At 51.4% G+C, this 17,958-nt stretch overlaps 2 protein-coding genes across 2 annotated transcripts in view; both read left to right on the forward strand.

Annotated features, from left to right (window-relative positions):
• Positions 1-3,198: 3,198 nt before the first annotated feature.
• On the forward strand, positions 3,199-17,296 carry FBXO46 (F-box protein 46). The gene is made up of 2 exons (XM_059999906.1): positions 3,199-3,258; positions 14,304-17,296. The coding sequence occupies exon 2, from the start codon at positions 14,382-14,384 to the stop codon at positions 16,197-16,199; it is 1,818 nt and encodes a 605-aa protein (XP_059855889.1). The 5' UTR covers positions 3,199-3,258; positions 14,304-14,381; the 3' UTR covers positions 16,200-17,296.
• The window catches only part of SNRPD2 (small nuclear ribonucleoprotein D2 polypeptide), a 29,542-nt gene continuing 15,634 nt past the window's right edge, over positions 4,051-17,958 (forward strand). Inside the window, exon 1 of the mRNA XM_059999913.1 lies at positions 4,051-4,108. The gene's annotated coding sequence lies outside the window, so the exon portion shown is untranslated. The remainder of the gene's footprint in view (positions 4,109-17,958) is intronic.

Raw genomic sequence — 17,958 nt, forward strand, 5'->3', positions numbered from 1 at the left:
TCATTTCCCCCATCATACTCCTTTGAGCACTCAGAGATCCCAAAATAAGTCCCCAGTCCCCATAAACACAGGTCAAGAGACCAAATTAAAATGCCCAAACTCTGAACTGAAGTCCATGAATCTCAAATTGCAAATTGGGGCCCGTAAATCACGATCCAGACCTAAAACTAAAAGGAGCAGATTCCCAAACTTTGACTTCAGAACTTCAGTCTTAACAGTGAAATGTCAGACCCTGCAATGGGGACCACATCTGAAAACTGTGGCTTGAGATCTCTACACTGTGATATTAAGATACTAAAACTATGTCTTTAAACTCCCAAAGTGAGGACCTAGAACATAAAAAGGAGGCCTTCCCAAACCTAAACGCCCTAAATTCTAATACTGAGATGCTCTAGACCCCCAAACTGTTAATTTCTGATCTCCAAATATGAACCCAATCCTAGTATTAAGAACACAGACCAGGGCTTCCCTGGTGGCTCAGTGGTTAAGAATCCGCCTGCCAGTGCAGGGGACACGGGTTCAAGCCCTGGTCTGGGAAGATCCCACATGCCCTGGAGCAACTAAGCCCGTGTGCCACGACTACTGAAGCCCGCACGCCTAGAGCCTGTGCTCCGCAACAAGAGAAGCCACTACAATGAGAAGCCCACGCACCGCGACGAAGAGTAGCCCCCGCTCGCCGCAACTAGAAAAAGCCCACGCGCAGCAACGAAGACCCAACGCAGCCAAAAATACAAATAAATTAATTTAAAAAAGAAAAAAACACAGACCACAAACTTTAATATTGAGAACCCAAACCCTAAAGTAAGAAATCCAATCTCCCCAAAGCAAACCTCAGTCCCCCAAATTGACCTTAGATCCTAAAACCAAGACCTCTAGATCCCCAAACTGTCACTTCAGACCCTCAAATTGTGACCCCCAACCCTAAACTGAGATCTCACCCGTGAGTTCCACTCTGAAACCCAAAGTCTAAAACTGAAGCCTCATACTCAATGTGGGGGACTGCAGGCCCTAACAATTCTCAAAGTTCCAAACTGTGACCCCAGACCCTAAATCTCATACCTCATACTCTACACTGAGATTCTAGACCCTAAATCTACACTGAAGCTTCAATCCTCCCAAATTAGACCCCACACCCCCAAAATGCTATTCTAGACTTCCAGATCCCCAGACTAGGATCTCTGATTCCAACAGGAAAGCTTCCAGCCGCAAAACCCAAGACCTGCAGATTTCCAAAACGAGTTCTCTCCAGACACAAATCCCGAGACCCCAGATCCTAACCTGTGACCCCCAAATCCCCAACACTATTCAGAGACTTCGTATCTCAAACTTGAGCGTGGATCCCCAAACCTAGGCCCAGCCTCAAACCCAAACTCCGGCTCTGCTGCTCGGGTCCTGCCTCCCCCAGGGCCCGGGCGCCCAAGGCACAACCGCCCTCCCGTCTGCCTGACACTCCCAGAGGGAGGCCACGACCACGAAGTGGACCCCAGGCTCCCCTCTGGCCGGCTAGTCACCCGACCCGTTCCCCTTGGCCTCCAGCACCCGCCTCAGGACGTGCACAATGGCGCCCTTCTGGTTTTGCGCCAGCCCCACACTTGGGAGCCTGATCAGACAGCGTCTCGTGCTGGTCCCGGTAGGCTGGTTGCGTGCGCGAACCTCAAGCCGGCCTCAGCCACCACGTTCCAAGCGTGAGGCGGACGCGAATCCCCTTTGGCGCGAGGCTCCTGCGCGAGGCCTGAGGAGGAGAGCAAGAGCGAACTCCTGAGGCGAGGCCACGCCCTCAGCAGTTCCTGCCAAGATGTGCTGGGTGCGAGACTGGCAGGCTTCAAGTGGCCGTGCGCACGCGCGCCTGGGGAAGGCCCTGTCTTCCACCACAGAGCTAGCCTGGCCTCACGCCTCCTGACACAGTCTTTTCCGGTGCGCGCCAAAGTGCCGACCAATCAGCGCTCGCTCAGCTGCCCGCCTTTTCGGCAGGTGCCGCCCCCTCAGGCCACGCCCCCAGACCTCTTCTGAGGTCCTGAGCCAGTGGAGCCTAATGAGGAGGCGGGGTCTCCCTAAGTGCCAATTCTCCGGAAGCAAAGGAGATGTGACCAGTCTCCCTTCCCAACCTCTGGTGTCCCGTTGCCAACTTTTCTCTTTAGCGCATGTCTAATGAGGGCCTATGCCAAGCGTTATGCTACAAGTTGGGAATTTAGCCAAAGTCTTCCCAGTGCAGTTGGGAAGGCTCACAGACCGTGAGAATCTAGTGAGGCACAGGCTGCATTAAAGAGAGATAAATTGAGAAAAGATTCAGAGGAGGGCCATTGGAATCGAGCCTTAATAGCAGTTCCCCTCATGAAGTTACGTTCCTTAATATAGCAAACTTTCCATTTTAGAAAGTTCACTCTCATGGCCCGTGAGGAGGATGGACAGGAAAATATAGCTTAAGGGGAGACGATCTAGCAACCTAGTGGAGAGCAGAGGCCCTGGAGTCCAACACATTTCAGTTCATATCACTTTATTGCTGTGTTGCCCTGGAGAAGAATCTCAATCTCTTTCTGCCTTAGTTTTTATAAATGTGGGATAATTCTTGGGTTCTGTGCAGAGTGTCTGGCATATAATTAACATACAATAGATATTTACTCAACATTTATTTACACTCTTCTGTGTGCTTGAACAAGATACAAAAAGGTGCCTGTCTTCGTGAATCTTCTAACTATGATATGTACAAATTTCTAGTGCATGGAGCTATCCTCCCTCCTAAAGCTTAAGGCTAATTTCCTTATTTGTAAATTAGGAGGTGGTGGTAAGAAAACCAGGGGGAAAAATGGATGGGAAAGTGTTTGAGAAAGTACAAGGCACTGTTAATTATTATGTTAATCAGTTTAAGTAAATCGGTAAACTTGCTCTTCCCACCTCTCCACCCCTCACAAAAACTGCCCCTTTGCAGTTTTCTCAACCCCTTTTCCAAGGGCCCCGGGCCAAAATGGAGGAGGTTGCACTCCAACTCCCAGTGCGCCTGGCGGGGGCGCTCTGTGCGCCTGCGCTGTCAGGCCCCCTCTCTACCGCTTGGGAGTTAGAGTCGTTCTTTTCCTCAGCCCGCCCAGTTTGCTTCCTTCCCCACCTCCAAGCTTGACCGTGCTGCCTTCTGGGAGTTGTAGTCCGTGGCCGCCCGGACTCCAATTCCCAGCGGGCTTCGGGGCGGGAACCCGGAAGGGGAGGCTGGAGAGGAGCGAGTGGGGGAAACCCGCGTAGCCGAGGGAGCTGCAGCGCGGGGAGATGGTGAGAACCCCGAGACGGGGCCGGGGGCGCTTGAGAACCCGGGCGGGGGTTCGGGACCCTGTGGCGAGAGGGAAGAGGCAGGGGCTAAAGAAGGGACTGGGTGAGGGGAGATCGCTTGGGGGAGGGGTTTGGGAGAAATGGGAGCCGGAGGGAATAGTAGAAGAATGGGGGCTGGGGATGGGTCTTGAAGGTGGGGAGAGAGTCGAGCTTTGGGATTGATTGTGAGGGAGCTCAGAGCTGGGGAAATGAGTCCCGAGTTGGAGAAGGGGCTGGGCGTCCTGGCAGAGGCCCTGAAGGGGGCAATTTCGAGGGGTTTAGCGTAGGGGATGTGGAAAGGCATGGGAGTCAGTGCTAGATGAATGAGGGGGTCTGGAGGCTCCGAGGGTAAGGCCAGCTGTGGATGCGGTGGGTTGGAGCTTCTGGATCGGATTGGGGACAGGAGGGCAAGCTGAGATGGTGGAAGAGAGAAATCAGTGACAGAGTGGTGTGTAGGTTAGGATACAGAACTGTGGGTGGAGTGCGGAGCATGAGATGAGGGGCCTGCCTGTAGCGATAGTTTGCTTAGTCCAGCCAGAGACTCCCGATAAACTGGACAGTCACAGAACTGTAGGATAATATGGCCAGCAGGGGCCATAAAGACGACCTTTTGCACTCCCGTTTCTCCAATGGAATTAGAAAAGGGTAGCGGATTATGTGTATGGACATTCCAGCATTCAGATCTTTTCTTCTGCTACTCCTTTGTGACCTGGGCAAGTGTCCCCTCTCTGAAACTCAGTGCCCTTATCTATTGAGGGAACAACATGCCACTGAGAAGAGAGGAGGCTTCCTAAGATCGTCATCTCGGCTCGGGGTAAGTCCTTAGTCTAAGAGCTGTTGGTGGGAAGTTCCCCACCCCAGGAATGTGACTGGGTCACAGGTGCTAATGTATTCCCTTCTTTTTAGTCCAGCCCCAGGGGCGTTATCTCAAACCCTGGCACTGAGCTGGGCACACCCCAGCTCAGAAACATGCGGGGGCCGGAGGGGGGGCTTCCCCACAGTCGATTCCAGCTAACACTTATTGTTTAGGAAGTGCCTGGCCCTGTTCTTAGCTACTTGTATGTATTAAGTCCTTTAATTCTGACAACACTCCTAAGTTGTAGGTTCTGTTGTTTTCTCCATTCTACAGAAAGGAAGCAGAGGCACAGAGAGGTTCAGCAACTTTCCCAAGGTCATCCAGCATTAAACGATAGACTCAGGATTCCAACCTAGACATCCTGGCTCAGAATCTGTGCTCTCCCCACTGTAATTTAGTCCCCTCTCCTTGTACTGACGTACGATGTCATGAGTAGGGCAGAGACTTGAGAACTGAAGCAGTCCTCAGTTTGAATTTTAGTTCTGCCATTTACTTGCTGTGTGACCTTGGGCAAGTCTTTTGGCCTCTCCTCAATTATAAAATGGGATCAGAACCCCTAGGAAGGTTAGAGGGTTCGGGCAGGTAAGCACGTGAAGTGCTTGGAGTAAGTGCTTTATACACCTGAGTTGTCGTTTTTTTGGAATGCGAATGGGAAACACAGACCTGAGAGAGGGCAGTAGAGAAGGACCAGTGAGGGAGACATCAGCCAGGCTGCCTTTCCTTTCTCTCCCAGGTTCCTCCCATATCCTGACTCTTGTAGTTACCCACCCTCTACCCCTGGGCACCCAAGCCCAAGGGTGACTCCCCGAGGGGGTGCTCAGAAAGTCAGTCTGTCCCCATTCCCATTCCTAGCCCCAGCCAAATATAAATATTTCACTTGCCAATGCCCAGCCTGGCCCAACTGCAGGTATTTCTGTGAATATGAAATATTTCTAACAACTGTGTGCTTTTTTTCTCCCAACTTTTTGGTCATTAGGACCTCACTGGGCAGTTTGGCAACTTTGTCAGTCATTTTGAAACAGTTTGGTTCATTTGTCTTGAGGCTTCCGGAGTTTATCCCATAAATTTTCTGACCCTGATAGGAAAGCTTATGGTTAATAGCATCAGCGTCAGATAGGACCACGTTCCTGTCCCGCACCTCTGCTGCTGTGTGTCCTTGGCCAAGTTGCTTTCCCCCTCTGGGCCTCGGTTTTCTCATATGTAAAATGGGGCCACATTCCAGCCGTCAGGCTCTTGTAAGCAGTTGATGAGGTCACATGTATAAAACGCCTAGTGCATATTAAGCTCTTAATAAGTGTGAAGTATTTTGATTAATTTTATTCTTTCAAGAAAAATTTATTGAACATGTGCTCCGGAACCAGAACACCCAGATTTTAATCCTGGCTCCATCACCCACCAGCTATGTGACTTTGGACAAGTCACTTAACCCCTCTGGACCTCAGTTTCCTCTTCTGGAAAATGGGGGTTCATCCCTTGAGTAGTCCACCATGTTGATAGAGCACCTACTATGTGCCAGGGCCTGTACCAGGTACATTTTTGTCTCCACGTCTCCTGTTAGTTTGGGGAAAAGTTGCCAACCTCTTACTTTTCCCTGTACCAGTTTGTCACATCTGGGTGCCCCGGGGTGATGTGACACCTTTTTCCCCCTTTATTTGTTTCTCATAGAAAATGTTTCTCCTTTCCAAGTTATTTTGCCTTTTCTTCAAATCTTAAGTGTGTTTTCAGCCTGTGCTTATCTGAAGCTTACTCATACAAAATGATTTTTTTTTTATCATTGCGAATGGTATATATCGAGCGGCTCTGGTAAAGCTGCGTTATTCCTAAAAGCACAGGTTTTCTCAAAGACTTGGCTTGTCACCTGCTCCTGACGCCTCAGTTAAGATCATAACCCCTGCTTTACGCTCCTCATCCCTCTCACTTGGTATATTTGTTTCCCTGTAGCACCTTGAAAATTACTATCTATTCCTTGTGCCCTCTCTCCAATCCGTAAGGACAAGGAATTCTGTCTCCTGTGCCCTGCATGTCCCCGATGCCTGGAACAGTGTCTGGCACCCAGTAGCTGCTCTGTAAATTCTGTGTAATTACTAGGTGAGACCCAATACCCAACAGTAAGAAAGGCATGGCCATATTTTGATTATTGTGGGGGACAAGGATCGGTTTCATTTCAGAGTGTGAAATAAAGAGAGCTGTCTTTGGCTCCATCAGTGATAACCCTTCAACAGTCTCACTTTTTTTTTTTTTTTTTTTGGCTGCACTGTGCAGCTTGCGGGATCTTAGTTCCCCGACCAGGGATTGAACCTGTGTCCCGTGCAATGGAAGCGGGGAGTCCTAACCACCGGACTGCCAGGGAATTCTCTGTCTCACCTTTTCTTAATAATCCTGGTGCCTTTGTATTGAACCTCTCCTTGGTGCCTCGCTGGCAGTGAGCGCTCTACTGGGTTGGTCTCAGTGAATCAGCAGCCAACCCATGGGTGGGTACTGTGATTATCTGTATTTTTCAGTGGGGGAAACCAAGGCACAGAGGGATAAAAACCCTGCCTACGGTCACACCCCTAGAAGTGGGAAAGCTGGGGTGCTCGGAGGCCCTGTCTGGATTCTGTCTGCACCCTGGATCTCTAGCTCCTGAGGATTCGGGTGATTCCTACCATCAGCTGTTAGTCAGAAAGGGAAATTTGAGAGGGGGAGAGAGACCAGCAGACCCTGAGTCCACAAAGCCAATAACGGGACATGGATGGATCAGGGTTGCGGACAAAGTAGTAGTGGGGGTGACGGGGTAGAGACAGTGGAGGATAGAAAGAGCAGGGCCAGGAGCAGAGCCCCGGGGTCCTGCCACCGATGCCTGTTTGGCAGTGGGCAAGTGCGTTCCCTGGGCACCACTCTGTGCCCAGTCCTGTGCTGGCACGACCCTGACCTCCTGGACCATGGGATGGAGGTACCCCAAGGTGGGGGGAGGGGGTATCCCCTGACTCAGCGTGGGGGGGTCAGGCATCTGCTTTTTATCCTTTCCTTCCTTCTTCGGCTTATTCTGTGGTTGCTACTGTTTCCAGCTTCTCAAGTCGCAGGCTCAGCTTGTTAACTGTCAGCCTTTCTCCTTTCTCTGTGCATTGCCAGAAGCAGGTTCTCCCTCCACATGCTGCACAGCTGTCCTCCTTGGAGCTCCCTTTACCTTCATCTGGGGATTCCTTCCTTTTGCCTTTTTCTGGGCTAGATCTTATTTCTTTGATCTGATAGCTGCCTTTTTCTTGGTTTATTCCTTCCTGTGGTGAAGCAAATCCTCCAGTAGCTTTCTGAGAAACGGTTCCTGGGCATGTTTTGTTTGTTTGTTTGTTCATTTCGTTTTGCCAACTTGCACCTCTCATGGAAGAATTTTAAACAGGGGAGTGCTGTGGTCTGATTTGTGTTTGGAAAGCTCTCTCTGGCTACCATGGAAAGGATGGAGCCGGAAATGCTAAACCAGGCCAGGGAGCCACGTGCGGAGGCTGGAGCAGCTGTACCTTTGAGGAGAGGTCCCAGCCTTCCGGAAATCCAGAGGATGAAGGGGAGAGAGGCCCTCACCCAGGTCATTGTCATTCAGCGAGGGCAGGTGACAGGTGCTGCCCGAGGAGGCCTGAGGAGGAAGAGATCCTGTGTAGCTTAGGATGGCACCAGCACAGCTCCTGGAGGAGGTGGCATCCTACCTTGGTCCTGGGCGCAGGATTTCCACCGGTGGACTCGGCTGGACCAGCTAGTTTTTCACAAGAGGTCCCCAGTAGCAACTGTACAGAAGGCAGACAGTATGGCAGTGTTAGGGGTTTGTTCAAACAAATGTGCACTGCACACCTGTGATGTGCTTGGGCGTTGCTTCTCACACTTAATTGTGCTTGCAATCCCCCAGAGAGCTTGTTGAAGTGCACATTCTGATTCAGCGGGTGTAGGGCAGAGCCCAAGACTGCATTTCTAACACACTCCCAGCGGCTGCCGCTCTGGGGACCACACTAATGGTAGCCAACCGCTTGGCGCTGTTCTAAAAGCTGGCGACACAGCAGTGAAAAAAAAACTAGGCAAAAGTATCAGCCTTGGGGGAGCTTTCATTTTAGTGAGGGGAGCGGACAATAAACTTTATGAAGTTTATAGTGTATTAGATAGTAACACATGCTAAAAGAGAAAAGTAAATCAGAGAAGGAGAGTGTGTATGTCTGTCTGTGGCAGGGGCTGCAGTTTTCAATCAAGGAGGGTCTTGTGAACAATAAGGTCCTACTGTATAGCACAAGGAACTCTATTCAATATCCTGTGATCAACCATAATGGAAAAGAATATGAAAAAAGAATATGTATATATGTATAACTGGATCACTTTGCTGTACAGTAGAAATTAACACAACATTGTAAATCAACTATACTTCAATAAAATAAGGTAAAAAAAAAAAAAAAAAGGAAGGTCCCATGAAGGTGATCTGAGGAGGGGGTGAGCCCTGTGAATGCCTGGGGAAGAGTATTCTAGGCATAGGGAACAGAGAGTGCAAAGGCCTTGTGGACTGAACAAGATGATCCAGGAACAAGATGATCCAGGAAAAGTGCTCCGTATACTCAGTGAATGAGCTGCTTGCACTCTGGAGTCAGCCAGACTCTTGGAGTCAAAGCTCAGCCACGGAGCTGCGTCCGACAGCAATTACTTAGCCCTTCTGTGCCTCCACTTCCTAATCCCTGAAACGAGATGAAAAATAGTAAGATGATGTGAGAATTAAATGAGTTAATATTTGTAAAGTACTCACAGCAAAGCCTGGCTCACGGTGAGTGCTCCAGTGTTAACTGCTGTTGTGATCATTTGCTCTGTAATATATTCATGTTGGCCATGATTGTTTATTTGGATGTCTGCCCCCTTTCCCATGAGCTCTTTCTGGTGAACTCAGTGTCATCTCTGTATCCCCAGCATCCAACCCAGGGCCAGCACACGGGAGGACCTCTGAATGTCAGATGAGGGATATAAAACTGGATTCTCTAATTGTCGGGGGCATTCCAGCAAGGGTGCTGGTTGTGGGGTTCAGGTCCTTACTGATTTTATCTTTTCAACCAATGTCTTATGGAGAGATATATTAAGGTGTCCCATTACATTTGTGGATTTGCCAAACTGTGTGTCATTCTGTTGTTTTTTGCTTTGTATATTTTGAGGCCATAGTATTAGGAGCACGTATGTTGAGAACTTTTGTGTATAATGGGTCAGTTTGTTTTGTCACCATCTTTGTCCCTGATAATACCTTTTGCTTTTGTCAGTTGTTACTGTTTTTTTAAACAGCAATGTCACTCCTCTCCTTGACTCTTGGTTCTTATTTGCCTGGTCCGTCTTTTCCCATCTTTTTATTTTCAGTCTTTCTGGCTTCTGATGTTTTACAATAAATGGAGCTTCACAGAGCATCCTCTAAAAGCTGTCTTAGCGTAGGGCTTTGTGCTGGGCTCAGTGTGTGGAAGTTAGAAAATTCTGCCCCAGTGACCTCGGACACAGATAGAATACTTGGGTGTGAAACAGAATTTACACTGTCAGGCTTCATGGGGTTTACGACATGGAGCCTCTGGAAAAGGAGCTTTGATCCATTCAGTCCCATGCTGGGCAGGGTTGCTGGGGTCACCATGATGAGCATGATACCTCTGACCCTTCCTCCCTCCTCTCCTCCCGGGGGTTCACTCTCCAGTGGAGGAGACAGATCCATCTCTAGACAGTGATGACTCAAGAGTGGGCAGGGCTGGGACTTGGGGAACCCAGAGGTCCCCCTCTGGGCAGTTGGGAGGTTTCCAGGAAGGGAGCTCGGGGAAGGCCTCTCTGTTAAAAGATACAGGCCCATTAAAGCTACATTTGAGCAAAGACCCAAATGATAGAAGGGATTGAACCATGTGGAGATCTGGGGACAAAGCATTCCAGTCAGAGGAAACAGCAGATGCGAAGACCATGGAAGGAAAGAGCTTGCTGACTCTGAGAAATAGATATCAAGGAGGCCAGTGCGGGAGCCCAGAGGTGGAGCCTGACCCAGCCTGGGAGGTTAGCTTCCTGGAGCAGGGGATGGCTGAGCTGAGACCCCAGAGAATATATAATTAAACAATAGAGTGCAGCAATCTAGAATCAGATTCCCTGGGTTCATACCCCTACTTGAAGTCACACCAGTTATGTGTGACCTTGGGCTAGTTAGGCAACCTGTCCTGCCTCAATTTCTTCATCTATACAATGGAGATAACAGCTCCTATCGAGGATCAGACAGGGCCCCAGTATCCTAACTACTCTGTATGCCAGATCATGTGCTTACCTGGGTCCACTGGGGGTGTGGAAGAGTGGGGAAGGACGAGGCTGGACCAGTGGGGTGTCTGGGCTTTTTCCCAGGGGCACTGGGGAGTTATGGTAGGTTCTGAGAAGGGTAGGGACAAGGTCAGGTTTATACTTTTAGAAGACCCTTCTGGCTCTGATGTGTGGGATGGTTGGTAGTAGGCAGGGTGGTGGGGATGGAAAGATGCCTGCAGTGGGGCCACCTTTGAGTGTCTCTTGAGTCCGCCTGGCACTGAAAGGATCTAGGCCAGTGCTGTTCAAGAGAAATATAAAGTGAGCCTTACGTGCAATTTAAAACCTTCCAGTAGCCACATTTAAAAAGTCAAAAGAAGGAGATGAAGTTAATTTTAAGTATTTTAACTCAATTATATCCTAAATAGTATCATTTTAACAGGTAATCAATATTAAAAAAACATTATTGAGGTATTTCATAGTCTTTTATTGTACCAACTCAGAGTCAGATTTGCGGCGCCTGGTTGGAAGGGCTGGCCGGAGAGGTCCTTTTGGCCACAAGGCCTGAGCCTTGACTTCCAGGCCCAGAGGCTTAGACTCAGTGCCGCGGGAGCCATCGCAGGGTTCTGCCCATTTGTTTTTCAGGGTTAGGTGATCCCGCTGCCCAGTTTCCCCCGCAGGAAATCTAGCCCCCCAGGGCTCCCTACCAAAGCTAGGCACTTTTAGACCCCCTTCCTTCCGCCCTGGAGTCTCAATCCCTAAACTGCTTCGGCCTTTAAATCTCAACTGTCAATCAAGGCTCCTGTTTAGAGGAAACGTCGTAATAAACCTCTCCTTGAATGCCGTGGCCTCGGTCGTGGCCTTGTCCCTCCGTTTAGCAGGAAGTTGGGAGTTGTTCCACGCTCTCTTGCACTCGGCTGTTTCCACACCCCCCTTCGTCACCTCTCGCCTACTCCTCCCTCTTCGAAGTTGGGCCCCTTCGCCAAGGCCTTCCTTATTTGGGCATGGCCCCGAACGGCCGCCGCTCATTGGCTGGGGGCCTCACGCGCGCGTCTGTCAACAAAGAGGCGGAGGGAAACTAGTCGGGTACCCGCCCGCGCGACAGCCGGAGGGAAGGAGCGAGGGGGCGGGCCCTCTTCCCACTCGTGCGCACGCGTGTGTGCAGCCACTTTCTCCCGCCGTAGGGGGCGGGGCTCGCCGGTGGGGGCGCTTTGGGGGCGTGTCTCGGTTTCGAGGGTAGCCCCAGGGGTTGGCGGATTCCGGGGAGGCTATATTTGGGGGCTTGGGGATATTCTTGCTTGCGTGTGGGGATACTTTGGGGTTCCCTTGAGTTTAGGGGGCACCTTGGGATTCTGGTTTCCGTTCTGTTGTAGTGTGGAAGGTTCGGTTGTGTTGTAGGGGATCTCCCGTGTGGATTGGGGTGTTTGGTGGGTATAGGATTTGGGGAGCCACGGAGAGACTGAGAAGCAAAGAAAAGAGTCCAAGAGTACCAATTCTGGACCCAGAATGCGTGGGCTTTCGGCTCTCCCGACTTCCTACCTGATTGTCTCCGGACACGGGATTTAACCTTTCTGTGCCTCATCTGGAAACAGGGACTGATAACACTACCTGCTTCCTAGGGACGGGGGAGGATTAGCAGGAGTTGTTAGAACAGTACCCAGTAAAACTGCCAGCGAGCATGCCATAAGCTCATGTCTGCTTATTAACATTTTGTAAGGTTTCTTTGGGAGTATTTTGGAGGTTCTTTTGGCTTTTGAGAAATACCTGGTTTGGGATTAGTTTTATGTGTTACGGAGATTTTATGCTTTAGTGAGTTGTTTTGCGGTTGGGGGGCTTCTGTGGAATTAGGGAATACATGTGGAGGTTTAGAAAGAGTTTGAGATGAGTATAGGATTTCAGGAAACTGGTCTTTCAGGTCATCTGTGAGGTTGGGAAATTGCTGTGTGTGTTCGAGTTCTTGGTTAGGCATGGGAATCTGTGAGGGGTTCGTTGAGATTGAGGCTTTCTGTGCTGGAGGGGATATTTTTAGGTTTGGAAGTTTAAAGCAGGATTTGAGAGGGTCTGGATATGTTAGTCAGGATTCATTTGCATCTATAGAGAGTGAATGGCCTTTGATGTGGTAGCTTCTATTCCTGGACATTTTAGATGTGTTGGTGGTTGGTAAACTTAGCCTTCTGTAGGTTTTAGGGGCTGTGTGGCATTTTTGTTGTTGTTGTTTTAAGCAAGAAACTGGCATTTCGGCAGGGGCTGTAAGTATTGGGGTAGGTGGGATTGGGGATTATGGGGGGCAAGGATTTTTAGGATTAGGACTTTCTGTTTCTGGGGTCTGTGGATGTTTGGAGGCTGTCTAGATCTTGAATGGTGTCTACAGGGTTATGAAGTAAATGGTGATTTAGTGGTGTCTGTGGTATTGCCTGAATTTAGAGGGACCATATATACTGCAGAGGTCAGCAAACTTTTTCCATAAAGGGCCAGATAATGAGTATTTTAGGCTTTGCAGGCCATATGTTCTCTGTTGCCACTACTCAACTCTGCCATGATAGCATGAAAGCAATCATAAACGAATGAACATGTTTCAATAAAACTTCTATTTGCAGAGGCAGGCAGTGGGCCACATTTGGCCTGTGGCTCAAAATAGTCTGACCAGGAGTCAGCAAACTACTTTTACCAGTCTGTAAGCATGTGGAAGTTTTGATGTTTGAAGGATATTTTGTTGTTTTTGTTTTTGTTTGTTTTGTTTTTTTAATTTTTATTTTTGGCTGCATTGGGTCTTCGTTGCTATACGTGGGCTTTCTCTAGTTGCGGCGAGTGGGGGCTACTCTTCATTGCAGTGTGCGGGCTTCTCGTTGTGGTAGCTTGTCTTGTTGCAGAGCACAGGCTCTAGGCACGCGGGGTCAGTAGTTGTGGCACGCAGGCTCAGTAGTTGTGGCACACGGGCTTAGTTGCTCCACGGCATGTAGGATCTTCCCAGACCAGGGATCGAACCTGTGTCCCCTGCATTGGCAGGCGGATTCTTAACCACTGGGCCACCAGGGAAGCCCTGAAGGGTATTTTGGTTTCAAGATGTCTGGAGGGAAATGGGCCAGGGAAGGATTGAGACTGAGGGATTGAGACTGTTGGTCCTGCAGTGGAACGTGGTCGTGTCAGAGTCATTAGCAAAATTGCTTCCAGATTAGGTCAAGCACACAAAGTCATTGCAAAATAAAACGGTCACTATTGTAAGCCTTCCCCACTCTGAGCCTCAAACTCAGCAAGTTGTGAGCAACTTGAGGAAACTAGACTAGAAGGGCCTTCTCATCCCAGGGGTCTGCGTTTGTGCTTAAGGGAATTACCTGCACAGTCTTGGTGCAAGTGTGTGCATTTTTCTGGCTGAGGATACACAGCTTTAAGGGATCCTTCAAGAGCCTCACGACCTGAGCAAAGTGAGGAGCTGAATTCTTAAGGACCTCTCTGTCTCCGACCTCTGATTTTCTTCCCCTGCCCAGCCTACCTTGTTGCTTCCTCTGGGCTCAAGCCGCAGTAGCTGTGGGCAGGGCTGGGAATTCTTGTCTTTTCAGGAACTTGTTACTAGGTAAGCAAATAGAAAAAGGAGGAGCTGTCAGTTGGTACTTTCATTTCTGTTTAAAAGGTTATGGCAGCAGGAGACCTCTGGATCGTGAGTGAAACCAGTCAGGCTGTGAGACAGCGGAGGGTTGGAGCAAACAACCAGCTCCGGTCACACTCTGAGTTTTACAGGAGCAGGTCCTATCCCCTCTGCAGCCTTCCATTTGCTCACCTGTGCCAGGGGGGCGGGAACAGGATCTCAGTGGTCTAGTTTGGTCTGTCCCCTCAGGTCAGGAGATGTTGAGGTCAGTGGGGTACTGGGAGGGCAGGCCGTTCCCCAGCTCCCCAGCCTCCTCTTCCCTGTCTCCAGGTGGCCTGTGGAGCCCCCCACCGCCATTCAGGTCCTGAGATGTGGTGAACCCCCGCCTGTCTGCCACCATTCCCCAGAATGGACCGAGGGGGCCTCCTTCCCTTCCAGCTGTGGTGCCCCCGGCCCTTTGGCACCTACTCCCAGAACCAGCCGCGCCCGCCTTCCGCAGCCCTCAAGCCGTCAGCCTGCCCTGAGCCAGGTGGGGGGGCGGAGCCAGACCATGGCCCTGCCCACTCAGAAAACACACCCCCAGCCTTGGCCACGGAGGCTCCTGCCTCCCAGCCTGCCCCGCTCCTTTCAGCAGCGGCTGCCGGCGACGAGGGTCGAGTCCTGCTGGACACGTGGTATGTTATCAAGCCCGGGAATACAAAGGAGAAGGTGGCCTTCTTTGTGGCCCACCAGTGCGGTGGAGGCAGCCGGGCCAGCTCCATGAAGGTCAAGGGGCACTGGGGCAGTGACAGCTCCAAGGCCAAGCGGAGGAGGCGCTGTCTTGAGCCTACGAAGGCTCCTCCGGACCCAGGGGGACAAGACGGGCCCCCTGCTGCTGAGGGGGTCCCAGCCTCAGCCAGTGAGGATGTGGACCTGCTCTCTGTGGCCGAGATGGTGGCCCTGGTGGAACAGCGGGCCGCCCTGGCCCTGCAGAGCTACCCGCGCCCGAGCACCCCAGCACCTGTGGTCTATGTGTCGGCCGAACAGGGTGGGCCTGCCAAGGGGCTGGGGTCCGAACGGCGGTCTGGTGGCGGGGACTGCAGCCGTGTGGCGGAGGCCGTGGCCCACTTCGAGGCTCAGCGGGACAACCCTCCAGCCAAAGGCCTCCGCAAGGAGGAGCGGCCCGGGCCAGGCCCTGGGGAGGTGCGCATCGCCTTTCGGATCTCCAATAGCCGAGAGCCCCGTGCACCGGATGGCAGCTTGCCCAACGGGAGCGGGGGCCGGCCGGGTTGTGCCTACCCTGGCAGCCCGGGTCCTGGGGCCCGGGCCAAGGACAAGATCACCTGCGACCTGTACCAGCTCATCAGCCCCTCTCGGGATGCCCTCCCCAGCAATGTGGAGTTTCTGCTGGCTAGGGCGGATGAAGCCAGCGAGGGTGAGACCCCAGCCCCTGCCAGGCCCGAGGACACTCCCCCGGCCCCCCCTCCACCCCCTGCCCGGGACTGTGGCGCGTCAGGCTTCCATGTGGATGTGGTGGTGACGGGGGTGGTGGATGAGTGCATCTTCTTCGGCAAGGATGGCACCAAAAACGTGAAGGAAGAGACGGTGTGCCTGACCGTCAGCCCCGAGGAGCCACCCCCGCCTGGCCAGCTCTTCTTCCTCCAGCCCCGGGGACCTGATGGGCCCCCCGAGCCACCGCCAACTGACTCGCCTGCCACTGCACCCGGCCCGGACGATGCTGAGGGGACGGTAGACACCTCCCTGTGCCGCCTGTACCGGCACGTGTCGCACGACTTCCTGGAAATCCGCTTCAAGATCCAGCGGTTGCTGGAGCCGCGACAGTACATGCTGCTGCTGCCTGAGCACGTGCTGGTCAAGATCTTCAGCTTCCTGCCCACGCGCGCCCTGGCGGCCCTCAAGTGCACCTGCCACCACTTCAAGGGCATCATTGAGGCTTTCGGCGTGCGGGCCACAGACTCGCGCTGGAGCCGCGACCCGCTCTACCGCGATGACCCTTGCAAGCAGTGCCGCAAAAGATACGAGAAGGGCGATGTGTCGCTCTGCCGCTGGCACCCCAAGCCCTACCACCACGACCTGCCTTATGGACGTTCCTACTGGATGTGCTGCCGCCGAGCTGATCGCGAGACGCCCGGCTGCCGCCTGGGTCTGCACGATAACAACTGGGTGTTGCCCTGCAATGGGCCAGGCGGTGGGGGCGGCCGGGCTGGCCGGGAGGAGGGGAGGTGAAGCCGGGGGAGGGGGGGGGAAGAGCCCACCATGCCCACCCCCACCCCCTCCCCCTGGGAGCCGAGGGTCAGGACTGGGTCACCAGCCCATACCCTCTGCCCAGGCAGCGTTGATCCCCCTCCAGAACTGCGATGGTGTTCAGGGGGATGACCCAAGAAAGCACTCTGATTGACCCCTACTGGTTTTCTACTCTTCAGACCCTCAAGTAGGGTGTTTTTTTATCAGCATCTCAATTTCTTCTCCATTTAGCCCCAGCGCCCTCCCTGCCACTCTTCATACCCCAGGGACCTACGAGCAGGGAGCAGATGGCAGCTAATTTTGGTACTACTTAAGGGTTCCCCCATTCTGGCCCCCTTCCGTTCCCTCCCCTCAGTTCTTTCCCTCTGGAGCTGTTTTTTTTTTTCCCCAGGAGGCTGCAGCACCCAGGGTTGGTACCCTTCCTAACCTACTACACCAGGGCTCACCTCCTCTTTAGGAACTGGGGCCATCAGATCAAAGATCACATTTGGCAGTTTTCATGGCCGCCTGCCATTTCCCCATTAAAACAATAAAAATCAGTTTTCTCCTTAACCTCAAGCTACCAGTCTCTCTACTTCCCCTAAAGGGGAAGAGGAGAAAAAAGTTGAAGTGTAAAAATTCTCCTCCTCCCAATATTTAAGCTATTGCCATGACTCTCCCCCCTCCCCCCTGCAAAAAAGCTGTGAAGCCCTTTGCCTCGCTCTGGACAGCGTCGGGGGCCGGTGGGCAGGGACTGTGGCTTTGAATTTCTGGGTTGTTTTTCCTTCTACTCTGGGTACTTGTTCAGGTGTTGGGGTCTCTCCACCCCCCATCCACATGTGTTTCTTTAGAAGCCTTTGGTCAACCAAGACCTTGACCTTCAGGCAGTTTGATCTGGGGTATTTTTGTTTGTTCTGTTTGAGATGTGTTTTTGTTGTTTTTTTGTTGTTTTGTCTTGGTTTTAGTTTTTCATCCTTGTGGTTCTGGAAAGCTTCTAATGTGTGGCATCTGACCAATTTTGAATTGGTCCTTTCTATAAAATCAGTATTTATAAGGCTGGGCCCAGACTGGTTTGTGTGTTGTTCAGGGAAGGGGTTTGGGAGAGAAGGGAGTCATGGGCCAGTGCATGGTGAAATGGAAAAAGTTGCGAGAAGAATCCTTAGCCGAGTCCCTTAGCCTGAGATTATTTTTGACTCTTCATCTGTGTCGTTTTGGATTCGAAACCTCAAAATAGTAGACGCTCAAACAAGGTAGTTTTTATTTCTTTAGAAACCCAGCTTTTGGCAGGTATGGTGGACCTGAATTCATCTGGAACCCAGGCTCCTTCTGGCCCACTATTCCATTATTCTTTGGCTGTGGCCCTCATCCTCATGGTCCAAGATGGCTGCTGGAACTCCACCCATCACCATTTGCAGGAAAGGAAGTCCCTTGCCTCCCAGAAGTACCACAGTGTACTTCTGTGCACATCTTACTGGTCAGAACTTTAGCCACGTGGAAGGGCTGCAGAGGAGACTGGGAAATGCAATCCTTTAGTTGGATGCATTATGCCCAACAAAAAACTCTTGCTAAAGATCCCTGTAATTAAAGCTTTAAAACATTCAGATAATTATTTACTAAAAGAAGAAGGAAAAATGGATATTGAGCGGTGGCTAACAGTCTCTGACATTCTTATCAAGGAATCAAAATTTCTAGAGACTAGGCTATATCATAGGAGTTATTAAATACTTAGATTTTAGAATCAAAGAAACCTGGGTTTGAATCT

The sequence above is a fragment of the Delphinus delphis genome, chromosome 20 (assembly GCF_949987515.2).
Source record: "Delphinus delphis chromosome 20, mDelDel1.2, whole genome shotgun sequence".
NCBI lineage: Eukaryota > Metazoa > Chordata > Mammalia > Artiodactyla > Delphinidae > Delphinus > Delphinus delphis.

Coding starts and splice junctions, on each gene's coding strand:
- FBXO46 (XM_059999906.1), top strand. CDS start 14,382: ATGGACCGAGGGGGCCTCCTTCCCTTCCAGCTGTGGTGCCCCCGGCCC.